Below are 19,636 nucleotides of genomic sequence, written 5' to 3' on the forward strand. Positions count from 1 at the left end.
GCTGGTGGAATGACCTGCCTAATTCAACCCGAGCTGCTGAGTCTTTAGCCATCCTCAAGATTAGACGCATCTCTTTTGCCAACATTTGACAATATATTAAATGTTTTTTTGTTTTTTTTTTAAATCATAGAAATAGAAATATTAAATAATTTATTAAACAGAAATCTTTTATAACATTATACATGTTTTCATTGTCACTTTTGATCAATTGAAAACACACACACCGTATTAAACAAGTTTTAAAAAGTCATGTAGTGTGGTATTTAAATGTACAGAGCCTGAATTCATCCCTAGTCGGTATCAGGAAGCCGGGCTGTACCATCTGTGCGACAGGGGAGGGGTGCACTCTTTTCGCTGTCCTCAAATAATTCAATACAAAATTGACCGAAACTGTGCTAATTATAAGCTTAAACACATACAATTCACAAAGTAGTGCTGTGCCGTCGTCATATTTGTCTCATTTCTGGGGAAAAACGTGTTGTTAATATGTTGGTTCGGTCTTGGTACCATCAGTTCTCTTTAGTGTTTGCCAATGTTGGAGGTGTAACTGGGGTCTGGCCCTGGACGAAGGTAAACTATTATTATTGAATGCGTTATGGTTTGAAGAAGCGATGAATTCAGAATGCCACTTGAAACTACGCTCTGTCGTTTGGTTGTTTAGCGGCAGCTCAGGCAGTGTGCATCGATGAGATGTGAGGGGTATTTAGTCGTTCAGCCATGATGTCTGCACATTCCCAGCTGAGTTCAGACCGGTGGCCTGTGTGCTGGAAAGGAAGGTTGTGTTTCAAAACCCAGATTAGGGTTTGAGACAGCCCTAGACTAGTTTATATTACTGTTTAAGAAAATATAACACATCCTAACATCGTGTCTTGTTGATTATAACAGACCTTAGAAAATGACAACCTCAGTGAGTGCATAGTCAGAGACAACTGGGAAGAGAGTGACCTCACTTTTGAGAGTCAGGTTTACAAAGAAAGCTGTCTTCTGATTCTCTGCTCTAATAATGTCCTGGATCAGGATGGATCCTAGTGGTCAAATGTCACTCCACTGTCTTGATGCTGACTTGCTTCCAGTCCGTCATTTGTCACACTGGGTTTGTTTGTTTAAGGATGGATGTCATGCAGTGAAATCATTTGATGTTATTGTAGTGTGAAGATGTATAGTACATTATGGAAATATATGGGGCTTTTTAAAGGGTGATTTCCTAAGCCCATAGAAGTGATACAAATAGTAAAGATTATTGTGAAAGTCACTGATATTTATTTAGTAAATATATGTTTTCCTAGCACACCTAGGTCTTTTCATTAATTTATTAACTTTTGTTTTCTTTTTCCTTTTCATTATTAGCATTTTCATTCATAATTGTTTCTGGAGCCGATAGTATATCCACCACATTTCTCTTAAATACAGAAGTGTTAGTTTAGTATTATTTATATGCTATTAGTATTTATTAATCTTTTTTTAATTAGCTTTTATTTAGGCTATATATTTTAAGTTAGCATTTTAATGTCAGTTTAAAGGGTTAGGTCACCCAAAAATGAAAATTCTGTCATCATTTGCTCTAAGTTGTTCCAAACATGTGAATTTCTTTCTTCTGCTGAACACAAATGAAGATCTTTTTGATGAAATCTGAGAGCTTTCTGTTCCTCTATTTACAGCTACACAACTGACACTTTGACACTTCAAAAAGTTCATAAACAGATTGTTAAACTAATCCATATGAATTGAGCGGTTTAGTTTAAATTTTCTGAAGAGACTCGATTGCTTTATATGATGAACAGATTTTAATGTAGGTAAAACATTTTATTCACATATAAACATTGATCAGCGAACAAAAACAGAAGCTCAACTGAACCTGTTTGATGCACGAGAACAAACCTCTTGCAGAAGTTCAAACGTGCTGCGTAACACGAGAATGAACCTCATTGGTTCTTGCTGAAGCTCAAACGTGCTGCGTAACACGAGAATGAACCTCATTGGTTCTTGCTGAAGCTCAAACGTGCTGCGTAACACGAGAATGAACCTCATTGGTTCTTGCTGAAGCTCAAACGTGCTGCGTGACACGAGAATGAACCTCATTGGTTCTTGCTGAAGCTCAAACGTGCTGCGTGACACGAGAATGAACCTCATTGGTTCTTGCTGAAGCTCAAACGTGCTGCGTAACACGAGAATGAACCTCATTGGTTCTTGCTGAAGCTCAAACGTGCTGCGTAACACGAGAATGAACCTCATTGGTCCTTGCTGAAGCTCAAACGTGCTGCGTAACACGAGAATGAACCTCATTGGTTCTTGCTGAAGCTCAAACGTGCTGCGTAACACGAGAATGAACCTCATTGGTCCTTGCTGAAGCTCAAACGTGCTGCGTAACACGAGAATGAACCTCATTGGTTCTTGCTGAAGCTCAAATGTGCTGCGTAACACGAGAATGAACCTCATTGGTTCTTGCTGAAGCTCAAACGTGCTGCGTAACACGAGAATGAACCTCACTGGTTCTTGCTGAAGCTCAAACGTGCTGTGTAACACGAGAATGAACCTCATTGGTCCTTGCTGAAGCTCAAACGTGCTGCGTAACACGAGAATGAACCTCATTGGTCCTTGCTGAAGCTCAAACGTGCTGCGTAACACGAGAATGAACCTCATTGGTTCTTGCTGAAGCTCAAACGTGCTGCGTAACACGAGAATGAACCTCATTGGTTCTTGCTGAAGCTCAAACATGCTGCGTGACACGAGAATGAACCTCATTGGTTCTTGCTGAAGCTCAAACGTGCTGCGTAACACGAGAATGAACCTCATTGGTTCTTGCTGAAGCTCAAACGTGCTGCATAACACAAGAATGAACCTCATTGGTTCTCATCAGTGGTGCGAAGTAACGAATTACAAATACTCACGTTACTGTAATTATTGTAAAATTGAAGTTTTTTTCAGAAATTTAACTTTTTTGAGTAGTTTAAAAATTGTGTAATTTTACTTTTACTTGAGTACATTTTAAGTGATTTATCGGTAATTTTACTCCGCTACTTTCCTTTTGTTTGTGGTCGTTACTCGATACATCTCTCCCTAGCGCTCGACATGCAGGAGTCACTTGGAGAAGTCGGCAGCTCGTTGCGCTTGGTGCGTGCGCGCTGTGAAGGTGCGTTGGGGACTCTCTAAAACTGTAGAAAAACACCTTCTGTATAATCACAGACTCAGTATACAGTGCACCTTATGAACCATGGCGTTAACTTGAACTGCATTTCTGTCAGTGCGTGACTACAGCTCGTTAATAAACAACGTTTTTTGATTGATCCATTTCATACAATCTGCCTTCATTTAGCATGTGTACAACAAAATTTTTCAAGTTCAACATTTGTTGTTGTTGTGGATGCTAGTGATAAAACAGCTTCGCCGAGACTACAAAGAGATATGCATTTGTTTGTGTGTGTTTCTTTTGTAAAAGTTTCCCTGGATATAGCCTACTTCCCTATTTAATGCACAATTGTCCTTACAAATTATATTATCAGCATTACAATTTGAGTAAATGTAGCTGTGTAAAATGTAAGGGATGATGCCACCCTTCTAGAACAATGTGCATTTACGTGCATTTAAATTGTAACATATTTAATGGCATGGAATTACAGTGTAATAGCCTTTTTCAGTGAATCAGATGAGGTAAACTGATAATATTAGTGATTCTCATTTCTTTATCAAAACACAAAAACTGGTACCGTTTTGGAGATAAATTGGGTAGTTTTTTATCTCTCTATTTAACCCATCTCATGATGTGTGATGCTGATCATTTTTTTCAAACAATATGATTTAAATGGTGATGAGTGTACTGTTTTGATGCATTTTAAAAAGATGGTTGATATATATTCTCCAATCTTTCTGACAAAGAACAAAAGATAATGTGAATTACAGTATGTACAGTGTTTTTTTTTTTTTTACTTTATTAATTGTAGTGCATTGTGTTTATTATAAGGGGGTAGAATCCGCAGCTCAGTACTCACTACTCACTACTCACTACTCATGAGTACTTTTAAATAAGCTACTTTTTTACTCTTACTCAAGTAGTTTTTTACTCATTTTTTGGAATGTAATGGTACTTTTACTTGAGTGTGTTTTTTCAGTACTCTTTCCACCACTGGTTCTCACACGTCAAGTGAAGCCTGCTTGAGCTTCTGTTTACCACAACTGATGAGTGAGCATGTTGCTGACAAATGTTTATATGTGAATAAAAGCCTAAATTCAGTCTGTTCATAATATAAAGCGATCATGTCTCTTTATAAAATTTAGGACTAAACCGCTCGATTTATATGGATTAGTTTTACGCTCTCTTTATTAACTTTTTGAAGTGTCAAAGTGTCAGTTGCGTAGCTATCTACTGTATGGAGGGACAGAAAGCTCTCAGATTTCATCAAAAAGATCTTCATTTGTGTTCCGAAGATGAACAATAGTCTTACGGGTTTGCAACGACATGAGGGTGAGTAATTACTGACAGAATTTACATTTTTGGATGAATTAACCCTATAAGGCTTAGTAATTTTATGTAACTTTAATAATTTTTCTGTTTAGCTTTAATTTATTAAGTTTTTCATGTTATATTTATATTTAATTTCTGCTTTGTCAATGACAAAGATGCTTTTTAATAGGTGTAGTCTTAGTTTTAGTTAACAATAACACTGAAATAGTCATTTTACAATGATCGTATCCATTTTAGTAGTTGTTCAGTTTGAATACACCCCTATGAATTGAAAGTCATGTTGATGGTTTCTGAGCCACTTTTCTTCACCAAAGCAGTGATTGTCACTGCAGTCCCTTTGTTTGACGTCTACTTAGACATGAAAATACTGATCTGACAGCCTGCCAGTACATAAGTTATTGTCTGACGGAGTTAACTTTGAGTTAAAGAAGATACAGCCTTGTTTATTTTGAAAAATAGTGCGCTTGGCTTATCCAGTTTGAAATGATTTCATGGCCTTGACCACGTCTGCCCTATAATGGACTGGAAAGGGCTTTTGACTTGCAACCTACAATACTACAGTCGACATAGTTGATGTTGAGAAAGATTGTTTCATGTTAAATCATGTTGTTTTAACAGCGATAGAGCATGGCTCAAGTGAAAGTGCAGACCTCAGCCCCCTTGTCTGGACCTGGCCTGACCGCCGTGGTGCCCGCTGTGGCCATGCCCAGCCCAGGAGCTCTGGGTCTGCAGCCCACCATCAATGGCACAGTGCCAGCCACAACGCCCACCTGCCCCAGCCCTGCCTCTGGCTTTGTGGACTCCACTGTACCATCCAGCCCAACAGGTACCAGGATGCTGAGTGCAAACAAATCTGATGCGTTTTGCCTGTTTAGTCAAAGTACCTTTAAAGGCCCCGATATACTCACGGCAAAGTTCTTTTTCATTCTTAGCTTAGGGGTACAACGAAATATTAAATACGTGGGCAGCGATATTCTGTAAGCGAATATCCCGCCGCCGCCCACACTGCTGAGAACGACTTTTAGATTAATATGTAAATATGAGATGCCTTCGTGCTTTCCTCTCGATAACAAAATAAACGCACAAAGTTATAAGCAAGCACTTTAAAAAAAGAAAGCATAGGAAAAGCATCTGATCAAATCACTGTGGATATGTTTGCACGCGCTGTGCAATTCGGCACTCCAGTAAAGTCATGTCACGTTTATTTATATAGCACTTTATACAACAGATTGCTTAAAAGTAAGAAGCTTTACTGTAGTAAACTTGAAAAACAGTGTCAGTGTCTCATTTAATCAGAAATACAACTTCATTTTCTACTATAAATCGACTCTCTGTTTGTACCCGTGGACGTCTGATCTCCATGGACTCAACAGAACAAATAAACCAGAGAAGATTTCCATGTGAAAGAAGGCAGAGCCTCAGCACACCTACATATTACGTAATTGCCACGGACCAATGGGAGTTCGAAGGTGTTTACCAGCCAGAGTGAACTTTTCCAGAAAGTTAGCTTTGGCAAGCTGTTTCGAACTTCGTTTTGGCCTGATTTTGTTTGAAATCACATCATATCAGTTCGTTCTTTGATTCCGCTTGAAGAATATCGGGGCCTTTAAAGGGTTAGTTCACTTCATAATAAAAATGTCCTTATAATTTACTCACCCCCATGTCATTCAATATGTTCATGTCTTTCTTTCTTCAGTCGAAAATAAATGAAGGTTTTTGAGGAAAACATTCCAGGATTTTTCTCCATATAGTAGACTTCAACGGGAGCCAACAGGTTGAAGGTCCAAATTGCAGTTTCAATGCAGCTTCAAAGGGCTCTACACGATCCCAGCCGAAGAATAAGTGTCTTATCTAGCGAAATGATCCGTCATTTTCAAATTTATTTTAATATATATATACTTTTTAATAGGGCTGGGCGATATATCGCATGACATTGTTATGCGCATCTCGCCAGTAAAGCCGGTTCCTTGATTAGTAGTAAATCGCCATCACCTGCTTTCAGATGGAGCGGCATTTACTACACAGAGCCGTAGTTCACTGACAAGCTGAGCCATATCGCATTGATTATCGCAGGCGATACGTCCGTGATAATTAATGCGATATGGCTCAGCTTGTCAGTGAACTACGGCTCTGTGTAGTAAATGCCGCTCCAATGTCAACAATGTCATGCGATATATCGCCCAACCCTACTTTTTAACCACAAATGCTCGTCTTGCACGTCCACGACTTCACGCATTACATAATCACGTTGGAAAGGTCAGGTGGTAACCTGATGTAGGCAGAATATGTAGGGTAGGGTGAAAAACTTCTAAATCGCTTTGTAAACACTAGGTCGGTGCTTCCGCCTACGTCACGTGTGACCTTTCAATGTGTTGTGGCGCATCACAGCTAGATCAAGACATATTTTATATATACAAAAAGTATATAAATGTTTATTTTTTTTAGAAAATGACAGATCGTTTCACTAGATAAGACCCTTATTCCTCCGCTGGGATCGTGTAGAGCCCTTTGAAGCTGCATTGAAATTGCAATTTGGACCTTCAACCCATTGGTTCCCATTGAAGTCCACTATATGGAGAAACATCCTGGAATGTTTTCCTCAAAAATCTTCATTTCTTTTTGACTGAAGAAAGAAAGACATGAATATCTTGGATGATGTGGGGGTGAGTAAATTATCAGGACACTTTAATTCTGAAGTGAACTAATCCTTTAAGGCAAGTCATTTCACTCGGCGGCCATCTTTGAAACGCCTCTCGGGCAGCTATTTCTGTCATGCAAGTATAACTCCTATCTCTTTGAATGGGGAAACATCTGATTTTCAAAAGCTGTTTGTTCACCAAGCTTATGATTACATTTTATATTTGAAATCACCTATGAAATCTTTTTTGTTTAGAAATTTTGTTTCTAAACGCTCATTTTTATTTGTAACATTATAAATCCCTGTCATTTTACATCAAGCATAAAAGTATTAATTTCTTAAATCTTACTGACTCCAAACTTTTGAACCATAGTGTACCTTTGGGTCCGCTGTATGTATCTGTTTTGGAACAATATGTAAAATACTGTGAAAAAACTTGACATGCATTTGTTCATTCTTTCTGACAGGCCCTCCTCAAGAAAACATGGCAAACCCTAAAGAGAAAACTCCCATGTGTTTGGTGAATGAGTTAGCCCGTTTCAACAGGATTCAACCTCAATACAAGCTGCTGAATGAGAAAGGGCCTGCACATGCTAAGGTAATGTTAAAGGGTCAACGAAACCCTAAAGCACGTTTTTTGTACAGGATGCACATCAATGAAAACATCAATAGCGCTCATTATATTTTTTATTGAGGGAAAAGTGGCTATTTCGTTTATCCGGTTAAAAAGCAAAGTTGAACCAATGCCACGAAAAGTGAGTTATATGCATTCATTCGAAATGGTGATTGGCTGCCATGGCTGGAGAGTCTACATCATCAGCATTTCTCTGCATTATTCATAAGAATTAACTCTTTTAATCCAATCACTGCCCTGTATTAAGCATGAGATTGCCTTACAGCAGAGAAATCAAATGTCACAAAAGACAAAAGTTTCAGCACTGTTCGTTCACCTGCCTGTATATATTTGCATTTGGACACATGTTGTAAGTATACAAAGTAGAGTATACTGTATGTATGGAGACTGTAATTATACAGTAGAACAAAAGTGTTGTTTGCATTTTCCTCATGCGGTCAGAGCTGCAGTTTGACTGCCAACATATGGAAAATATGACTAACAATATTTAATATTTAACACGCACATGAGAGCGGTTTCTGCACGGAATGTCACAATGAGTTTAATATAACTCGCAACACAGGTATCACATTATGTATTCGGACCGTTTTTAATGGACATATTTCATATACGCTAGTGCTCAAAACATGAATCACATATTTCATCATGTCTTCTTCAAATGAAATATATATGTGCAAATAAGGACACTGATCATTTCAGTATGCATGGATATGTCTGCAAATTTATATTCCTGATTTGTTGATATTTCGAAGAATAATTTATAATGTATTTGATTTGTTATTAATAGTTGTTAGTAGTCTGTTACAAGATTTTTGGGAGTTTGTTGTCATAGAGTTACAGTATACTTCTAAAATACATTGATGGCCCCAACTCTGTTTTTTTTTTTCTCTGCTTATATTTTAATATTCATTTGTCTGTACGAGTTTGTTGTAGGTCTGTGTTTGTTGTTGACTCCCCTGTTCCCACCCTCTACACTCCCACTTTTTTTCCACAGCTTTACACGGCTGTTTCTTGAGTCTTTTTCAAATCTGAGGTGTGACGACATACATTTTGATGATTAAATATGTATTGACTTAAACTAATTAAAAATGAGTTGACTTGAACTACTGAAAATATGTTCTATTAATAACGTCATATGTTAACGTGTTTTTTGACTGAGCACACAAAAATCAGCATATAGTCTGTACAGGGTAAATATAAAGTATTATATAAAGACCAAAAAGGGTTAAATAAATGCAGGAAGGATATGTCCAATCACAATTCAGTATGCAAATGAAGTCATTATTGCTTTCACTACATTCTGAATGGTGAACAATTTATAAATGCAAGACAGTGGGAGATTTTAATCTTAAACTGAATATATATATATATATATAAGCTATATATAGAGAGAGAGAGAGTGAGAGAGACGTGTATATATATATATATATATATATATATATATATATATATATATATATATAATAAATCGGTAACCCTTTAAAATAAGGTTTTATCTGTTAACATTAGCTAATCACATTAAAATCCAAAGTTGTATTTGTTAACATTAGTTAATGCACTGTGAACTAGCATGAACAAACAATAAACATTTATATTTTTACTAAGTAGCATTGACAAAGATTAATAAATGCTTTAAAAAGATTGCTCATTGTTAGTTCATGTTAGCTAATGTGCTAATGTTAAACTTAGGGTAGGCTATTTTCAGAGCGGCTAGCGATAGCAAGTTAGCTTTGAAAGCAAGAGATCTCATCCTCCCTTCAGAGCATCTCCAAAGCCATGTCTTCTTCAAAATACATGAACGCATAGAGCAGGGAGCAAATATAAGTGTCACGAGACGAGAGACGATGTTAAATTACCTCATGTCTCAAAGCACATAACATTAGAATAACAATGAAAAAATACACTGACCTGTACCACCTGACTGCTGCAGATTCATTTCGGTGTTGATAGTGTTGCCATTAAAACGCATAAATTAGAGTCACAAACCGCTTCGAGTATAACGTCACAGGTTTCCATCTCTTACAAGTTACAGTAGTTATGGCGTGAATGCAGCATAAGATCATTGTTTTGGTTCAGGCTTTTTCATTGCTCAGTGACTAAGGTCTGTCTAAAGCCCTATTCGGACGGGATTAGTTTTACATGGAGAGATGGGGTAAAGTAATTATTACCAGAGCAGTCTGAATGTGTCATTTCCGTAATCATTACGGACAGTGTCAGTTAGGATTACGGTGACTTTTACCTTTTGTAAAAAGATCTGGAAAAATTACCTCAGGTAATGCCAATCCAGTCCAAATGCGAATGTCTTGAATGTGATTAATGATGTTGTATTATCCTAACGTATCCCCCTTGTGTGTTTTTTGACTTACCTGAGCTACCGTTTGGACACCAGTCTTCAGCATGCTTTCATTTAATTTCAATATGGATGGTATCCGATGAAAAAATACAATTATAAAATTAGCCATATCGCAAAAAACAAAACAAACAAAAAAAGTTTTAATATCAGTGTCAAGTAAGAGTAAGATGCTTGTCTAGCAAGCTCTGCACATGACCTTCTGTATCGCCCACGTCTAGAAAACACACACTCACACCTCTGTAAAAAACACGGAGGTGTAAGTCCTGTCCGAATTGGTACATGAAATCACAGATGTTGAGTGATAATAAATTGTCGTTTAGAAAACTAGTCCCGCCCGAATAGGGCTTAACTCTGCATAACATGAAACACGCTGATGACGTAGAAATAATCTTGAACAATTACCTACCCTGCCTTTAACAAATGAAACCTTATTGTAAAGTATTACCAATAAATTTAAGACATATTAATTTAATTAGTACATTAATTTTATTTATTAAACTTAATACAAATATTTAACCTAAAAATATTTATAGTGTTGTCTTGCAAGAACTCAAATCATGTCACTCAAGACAGTCCCTCAGGTGATCCTTTTAGATCATCTTGCAAAAGTTAGGTGTATTGCTGCCAAGAGCCCAGATCTGTAAAAAAATAATGCTTAGGAAGTATGGGATAATGTGCAGTCATTAATGCAAAATAAAACCTGACATGGCAATCAGGATCTTGCATAATCTTGAAAGCTTTTATTTTGCAAAAATGACTTGCTGACGGTACATTATCCTACTTATTACATAAATAAATAAATACCCGGATGTGAACTATTGATTTGAGTTATTTTGTTACTTGTAGACAATGTCTAGATTAGATAAAATCTTTCACTTATAAAATAGTCCACTATAACAGAAAACAATCAGCCTAGCTCTCCTGCTTGATTTTGTGTGCAGATCTTCACGGTGCAGCTGTGCTTGGGGAACCAGGTTTGGGAGTCAGAAGGCAGCAGCATCAAAAAGGCCCAGCACTCCACAGCTACCATGGCCCTGACAGAGAGCAGTCTCCCCCGACCTCCTCCCCGCTCCCCTAAAGCCGACAGCAACAGCAACCCAGGTACACACATCTCTCTGGGACATTATAACTGGGCATCATATGCTGTAGCAGAGCAGCGTTCTTCACAGGGGTCCGGGGTGGGATTGTAGGTAAACCATTTTAGCATCTTATCCGAAGGACGGTGCTTTTTGACAATATGGTGTCCTCATCACTATACTGGGGCGTTAGGACCCACACAGACCACATGGTGAGCACCCCCTGCTGGCCTCACTAACAGCAACCTTCCTTTCTCAGGAGGTCTCCCAACAGCATTTGGGAGATTCCAACAGCAACCTTTTTTTCTCAGGAGGTCTCCCATCCAGGTACTGACCAGGCTCAACCCTGCTTAGCTTCACTGGGCAACCAGTTTTGGGCTACAGGGTGAAATGGCTGCTGGCGCTAAGTAATAGGCTGTAAAGTAGAGCAGTGTTCTTTAGTGGGGGTCCAGGGTGGGCTTTCAGGTCAACATGCAGAAGGGGTTAACCACTATAAATATTTAGCCAAATGCATTATATATATATATATATATATATATATATATATATATATATATATATATATATATATAGATACAGTGAGGAAAATAAGTATTTGAACACCCTGCTATTTTGCAAGTTCTCCCACTTAGAAATCATGGAGGGGTCTGAAATTGTCATCGTAGGTGCATGTCCACTGTGAGAGACATAATCAAAAAAAAATAAAAATCCAGAAATCACAATGTATGTTTTTTTAACTATTTATTTGTATGATACAGCTGCAAATAAGTATTTGAACACCTGAGAAAATCAATGTTAATATTTGGTACAGTAGCCTTTGTTTGCAATTACAGAGGTCAAACGTTTCCTGTAGTTTTTCACCAGGTTTGCACACACTGCAGGAGGGATTTTGGCCCACTCCTCCACACAGATCTTCTCTAGATCAGTCAGGTTTCTGGGCTGTCGCTGAGAAACACGGAGTTTGAGCTCCCTCCAAAGATTCTCTATTGGGTTTAGGTCTGGAGACTGGCTAGACCACGCCAGAACCTTGATATGCTTCTTACAGAGCCACTCCTTGGTTATCCTGGCTGTGTGCTTCGGGTCATTGTCATGTTGGAAGACCCAGCCTCGACCCATCTTCAATGCTCTAACTGAGGGAAGGAGGTTGTTCCCCAAAATTTCGCAATACATGGCCCCGGTCATCCTCTGCTTAATACAGTGCAGTCGCCCTGTCCCATGTGCAGAAAAACACCCCCAAAGCATGATGCTACCACCCCCATGCTTCACAGTAGGGATGGTGTTCTTGGGATGGTACTCATCATTCTTCTTCATCCAAACACGTTTAGTGGAATTATGACCAAAAAGTTCTATTTTGGTCTCATCTGACCACATGACTTTCTCCCATGACTCCTCTGGATCATCCAAATGGTCATTGGCAAACTTAAGACGGGCCTTGACATGTGCTGGTTTAAGCAGGGGAACCTTCCGTGCCATGCATGATTTCAAACCATGACGTCTTAGTGTATTACCAACAGTAACCTTGGAAACGGTGGTCCCAGCTCTTTTCAGGTCATTGACCAGCTCCTCCCGTGTAGGTCTGGGCTGATTTCTCACCTTTCTTAGGATCATTGAGACCCCACGAGGTGAGATCTTGCATGGAGCCCCAGTCCGAGGGAGATTGACAGTCATGTTTAGCTTCTTCCATTTTCTAATGATTGGCAATTTCCCCGTAGCCATTTCCAGCCTTGTGGAGGTGTACAATTTTGTCTCTAGTGTCTTTGGACAGCTCTTTGGTCTTGGCCATGTTAGTAGTTGGATTCTTACTGATTGTATGGGGTGGACAGGTGTCTTTATGCAGCTAACGACCTCAAACAGGTGCATCTAATTTAGGATAATAAATGGAGTGGAGGTGGACATTTTAAAGGCAGACTAACAGGTCTTTGAGGGTCAGAATTCTAGCTGATAGACAGGTGTTCAAATACTTATTTGCAGCTGTATCATACAAATAAATAGTTAAAAAATCATATATTGTGATTTCTGGATTTTTTTTTTTTAGATTATATCTCTCACAGTGGACATGCACCTACGATGACAATTTCAGACCCCTCCATGATTTCCAAGTGGGAGAACTTGCAAAATAGTAGGGTGTTCAAATACTTATTTTCCTCACTGTATATATATATATATAATATTATATAAATCTAATCTAAAGTACAGCATTGTTCTTAACACATTTAAGTATTTCTTCACCATGAATTCTGCTGTTAAACACTTATTATAAAAAATAAGTTGAAATTATTATTATTATTAATTCAATAATTTATTTATTTTAATTATAATTTATTATATTTTTCATTTTTTTCTGTAAATTTTTCAGTACATTATGGATCAGGGGGTCACTGATCCATCTTTTTCCTTTTTGCAGGCAGCATCACTCCTACAGTGGAGTTGAATGGCTTGGCCATGAAGCGAGGGGAGCCAGCTATCTACAGACCCCTGGACCCCAAACCCATTCCCAACTACAGAGCCAATTACAACTTTAGAGGAATGTTCAACCAGAGGTATGTGCTTCAGCCTGAGGATTTTGTATTAGGACGTCAATGTCTCTGAAGCAGAACTGTTATCATGAACGCTAGATTCTAGGAGGTTCAGTTTCTGGTAGATGTATTATTTGTCAGTACTGCCATCCAGTGGTGTCATACTTGTGTTAGGTCAAACATAAAGTGCACAGTGAACTCAGATTGGCTGTCCAAATAGGGTCTGATTTTAGAGATTGACCACTGTATTCAACATTTTAAAGATTAAGATGCATGGTTTGATTTTGTACTAAGCTTTCACTGTTGGTCAAGAGAACATCTTTTGGGAATGTGATAGAAATTTTGCTCATTACCATTAGGTGGCAGTATTGCTCTTTTTTTCTTGTGTAAGAGGTCTGACTGCACCCATATTTTGCACATCAAGAGGAAACCCAACACACTAACAGAAATATAAAAGTAAACAAAACATTATTTATACATGTATTAATATTGCCATATGTTTGGATGATGATGTGTTGGAAAAACTGACTTTCATAGTCCTTTTTGAATGTTTGGTTTGTAAATATCTTTTGAATCATGATGGCTTCATGCTCTTGACAGAAAATAATTTACAAAGCACACACACACACACACACACATTGTGGTTGGCATGAATTGCAAGTGAACTCTTTTATTAAGTTGGCTTGAGAGCTTTTATTAAATAAGCTTGGCTCTTATTTAATGTAGTCTGGGTCATATTTTCTTGTACCTTTCCTTTCGTTCATTGTTATCGAGGATGAGGGCTTGTCTCACAACCTGCCCATGTCGACATCTGCCCTATTTGATTTGTTCTGCAAAATATCCAATTAGATATCATTTAAGTATTTAATTCTATTTCTAGCGATATTTTGGAAGATTCGCTATACTTTTGTATATGCTTAGAGCTTGAGTGAACATTTAGCTCCGTTTTTGCAAACTTTGAGTCGTTGTTGGTGAGGTTTATTCCAGCTGAACTGGCAAGAATGAAAAGAAACACGCCGACACTGACGTATTCATCCGCTAAAAGGCATGAACAGCGAGAAGCAATGTTGACGCTAATCTGAAAACTACACATTACAAGGAGCACATTACACCTTAATCCTGTTGTCATTTGAAGCTTTTATTTAGACATTTGCTTTCGATTGAAGCTCTATGGACACTGTGAGAACAAAGACGAGGTAAGAAACCTGAGTCTTGTAATGCTAAGATCCCAACCTGGTATCAAAAAGCATTAAAGGGCCTGCGTGTAGTGATTTTATGGAAAAAAATGCATACACGTTTCTTCGCTGCACATCTAGAATTTCTGTGATGTAGTCTTTGAAATAGTAATACAACAAGGAGCCAAAGTAAATCGGATCCTCCGTGTGCTTACATCATTTTGGTGCGGAGCCTGGCCGGAGACCACCGTGAGGGACTGTTGTAGATATTAATGGTGTTGCAAATGTATTCTACGCTTGAGTTTTCTGCCCTCTCCTCAATCAACACAGATTCTCTCAGAGGTGTTACAACCCTTGTATAATTTAAGCACAGATTCACTTATTCACAGCTCTCTAATTGAAAGGCTTTATTAGAATATTGATGTTGTGACTTCATTATGGAGAAGAGTAATTGCATGGCTGTAGTGAGTTGAGGGATTATGAGACTGAGAGTATTGGCTATATATATATATATCAGGAAGGATATTGATTAGCAAAAATGTATTTTGATTTATGAATTGGTTAAAGGGGTCATATCATGAGGAATCTTTTGAGATGTATAATAACATAGTCTGACTTCTGTAAATCAGAGTAAGCTTGTTTTGTGCTTCTGAAACTTTGTTAGAGAGATGAATAAATTTGAGTGCGGTGAGTTAATAAGGAAGAAGTGGGATGTTATTATCGGAAAATCTTAGTTTAGTGTAGCACCTACAGCTCTGCATATCCTTCTGAAAGTTACCAGTGTTAGAAACAAGTGACTGATTTTTCTTGGCTTAATTTAAATAAAACACATTATGAATGGACCCTTGATCGACATTTTAAGTATTAACGAAATACTTAATGCATTTTAAAAGCTTTTTATACTTCAGTATTTTTTTAAAACTGTTTTTGAAAGAAGTCTCTTGTGGTTACCAAGGCTGAATTTATTTAATTAAAAATACAGTAAAAACACTCATAATTGTGAAATATTTCTATTTTAGTATATTTTTCAAATGTAATTTTCTTTCTGTGATTGCAAAACTGAATTTTTAGCAGCCATTACTTCGTCACATGATCCTTCAGAAATCATTCTGATATGCTGGTTTGGTTCTTAATAAAAGTTCACAATAAAAGCATTTTTGTTAAATAGAAATATTTTGTAACTACCATTTTTTGAATGGTAGTCTATACTTGGAAAGAAAGATTTAGCTTGGTTATACCTTTGCTTGTATTTACTGATATCCACTTATTACAGTCCTGGCTAACTGAGTCTGAGCTGTATTAACTCACTCGTCATATCCTCTCTCAGTCCATAGAGACTGCAGTGGTGCAGATTAACAAAAGCATCTTCTCTGAGAAACAAATCATGTACCCAAGAGTTTAAAGTGGAGCTGTAAATTCCTCATTATCCCAGCTTAGTTAGACTCGGACCAAATCTACACTCATCCTGGCTCAGCTTATGTGCGGATCTGAGTAAGAATTAAGCTGCAGTCTGGTAGCATCACACAGTTACCTCAGTTATACAGGCCTTTGCTCTGACTAACATCAGCCTTTGTGTTCCTAACAACATTTTGTATGCATCTGCCTTGGGGAGCACCTGCATTCTTCCAGAGTCGAAATTTGGATGGGTTTTTTCCGGGACGACCTCACCTTCTCTTATTTGGGCATGACAGTAACGTTGTGTCTGTGCTTAACTGTTACAATAATGAGGATAATTACTGTTGAGCCTCTCCAGTGATATTTCCTGGTCTGATATTGAGCTGTGGCAGCAAAGACTGGAAGCTCAGTGGAAGAGAGCTTGTTAGCCGAGCCGGCGTAGTGGAGGTGGAAATGCGTCACTGTCTAGGCCAAATCAGCACCTTGGTTTGTTTTGATTGCAATAAAGATAAAATGGCTCTGAGATAGGGTTGGCTCAATACCAGATTTTGCCTTTATTCTGGTACCCCAGCATCCATACCTTCCTCCATGCAAAAAGATGGTAGGTATAGGCTACTAAATATGGGTGATAGATTTGCATGTCATTTAAGTGGAATGTTTACTCATAGGCTAATTGAAGTATACCGTATTTTGATCAGGTAAAGTCAAAGGATGAACAACTATCCATTAATAGTGTATAATATTTATCTAGAAAAAATTATCACAAGGTGTGCATCGTAGCATATTTTCACATTGAATTTCCAAATTGGAATTTTCTACTTATATTCCAGAATACAAAAATTGATCAAGAAAATATTGAGCATTACCTTACTTGATGAAATGGAAACACTTAAATATGAATGACACCATTACTGTGCGTGCTCGACAGGGAGTTCCTCAAGGTTCAGTGTTGGGCCCAACTCTGTTTAGCATATATGGTTCCACTTGGGCATATTAATAGGAAGTATGGCCTTGGGTATCACTGTTGTGCTTATGATACTCAAATTTGCATCGCCACTAGCCCTGATGTCAGCTGCACGTTAGCTGTTTTGAGGGAGATACTCAAAATCAGAATTTGAATGCACCATCATTTCCTGAGACTGAATTGCTCCAAAACTGGGCTTATGCTGATTGGTACAATGGCGACTTCTTGGAATGTTAATTATGTTAGTTTGGTTGTCGATTCCAATATACTTCCCACTTCACAGGTGTCATTTTTTTTATCCTTACCAAACATTTAATGAGCTTACAAACCATATTTCAAAAATATTGGCCGTTTTTTTACTTTTCTCTGATGCAGAAAGGCACATACATGTCCAGATTTGACTATTGTAATGCTCTGTTCTCTGGCCTTCTGGGTAAATCTTTGTGTAGGCATCAGTATATTAAAAACTCTGCTGCTCGTGTGCTCACCCATACTTCTCCACGCGAACAAATTACACTGGTGCTCTCAGTTGCACTGGCTTTCCATTCTCGCTGGAATTTATTTTAAAGTTCTCGTTTTAACATTAAAAAAACATTACATGGGATGGTGTATCTTTGTGATCTCATTAATCCATGTACTCCATCATGGTCTCTCTGTTCTACTAACACTTTCTTTTCATCAGCCTTCATGTGAATTTCATTGTAAAAAGATCATGGGGGAAAGAACCTTTTTCTACAAAAGCTTTCTTACAGAGTTATGGAATGCTCTTCACTTCACTAATAGGAATGCTCCTCTGGAACATTTACAATAGTTAAATCACATTTATCTAAGGTTGTTTTTAACTAACTTACTGTTTTCTTTGATCTCTTTTATCCTTTTTGCTCATTATTTTCCTTTTGTCTGTTTTTACTGTAGTGCTTTGGGTGTGAGAAAAGCACATTATAAACAAAATGTATTATTATTAGTTAATTGTTGGTAATTAGTGATGCACCAAAATTTAGGCAAATATTTCCGTTTGCCTAAATTAGTGTCACTAATTACTAATAAATTATTAATACTAGTACTAAGAGTTTTAGAGGGCTGAAATGGTGGTTTAATTGGCTCTATTCTGTCTGTGTTTATTTCGTGCACACAATATGGATAAGTTACAACAGGTAAACAGCTGTGTGAACACTAGGGCTGGGTTGACAATATTGATTTATTATTTTTAATCTTCATTTTTGATGAACCGAATGTTTTTAGCAATGCTGTATTCAGTCGATGTGTGAGCAGAAACTTCTCTAAACATTTGTGGCACACCTACGTACCATCCAATAATCACAATAAGCTCTGTGCATGTTTCTTTTACATTCTGTCAATTTTATCATGACATTTAAAGAACAAATGTGGTTTTGACACTCTTTAATTTGGCATACTGGCATATCACATTTTTGACAGGGTTTGATATTTGCTGAACTTTAAAATGTTCTATTTTTTCCTACTGTGTAACCCACAAACCTACACTAAAGAGCAGAGATTGAGAGATAAGTATAGAAACCTGTTTGCTCTTGTAGATGTGACTTTCAGAATGAAATCTGTCCTTCATGACCGACAGTTGTTTCGTTTTTAGTAGGTTGCTTTTGTTATCTCTTTGGCATCCTCTGAATATTTTGGAAAATAATAGGATGATTTATGTTTGTGGCATTGCTGTTAGCAAGATAAGATAGTAAAAGGACGGTGCTTTACACTCAACAACTACTCCCTCAACCCTGAGCAAAACACACTGGCTTACAAAGAAATGCAATGTTTAGTCAATACACTATCATTCCTGATTTCAGTATTTCAGTGTTTCTCATGCATGTTCATTTTGGTGAATGGGAAATCTTCTTTCAGTGGAAGTGATTTATCTTTCCAGTTACATCTGAGTCATATTTTAGGAATCATGTTGGTCACCCTCAAACATTCCAAAGATAAATCTGGTGAACATGACTGGCGTTAAGATAGTCATGCATAAATTGACTCTTGCTCAAAGCAGAGGAGGATGAGTTTACAGGGCTATTGTAGTCAACTAAAACTGAAACTAAAAACATTTTAAAAAAAACATTTAAAAAGCTACTTGAATTAAAATAAACAGTTTATTGCAACTATTTGCCAATGCAACATTTCTCATTTTCATTTAGTTTAACTTGATGTATTAAAATTTCTTATACTGTGTATATATGTATATGTATGCGTGTGTGTATATATATACACACACATATATACACACACATATTTAACAAAACTTTTAAAACTGACAAAAACACACAACAGTAGTTGTGTTTACTAAAAATTTAACTAATATGAAAATGAATATGGAAAATATAAAAATAAAAACCGATTCAAAATATCAATTAAAAATATTTGTATCTCAGTTACTAAAATAACACTGGCTGGTTACAGGAAAG

At 37.4% G+C, this 19,636-nt stretch overlaps 1 protein-coding gene across 2 annotated transcripts in view; it reads left to right on the top strand.

The window, feature by feature from the left end:
* Positions 1–427: 427 nt before the first annotated feature.
* The window catches only part of stau2 (staufen double-stranded RNA binding protein 2), a 117,389-nt gene continuing 98,180 nt past the window's right edge, over positions 428–19,636 (top strand). For both annotated transcript variants that reach the window (XM_084102596.1, XM_084102597.1), the window contains exons 1-5: positions 428–570; positions 5,078–5,285; positions 7,565–7,695; positions 11,026–11,185; positions 13,565–13,700. In XM_084102596.1, the coding sequence (XP_083958722.1) occupies positions 5,087–5,285; positions 7,565–7,695; positions 11,026–11,185; positions 13,565–13,700 (626 nt within the window). In that variant the 5' untranslated portion in view covers positions 428–570; positions 5,078–5,086. The remainder of the gene's footprint in view (positions 571–5,077; positions 5,286–7,564; positions 7,696–11,025; positions 11,186–13,564; positions 13,701–19,636) is intronic.

Source organism: Abramis brama (genome assembly GCF_963993115.1).
Source record: "Abramis brama genome assembly, chromosome: 24".
Taxonomy (NCBI): Eukaryota; Metazoa; Chordata; class Actinopteri; order Cypriniformes; family Leuciscidae; genus Abramis; species Abramis brama.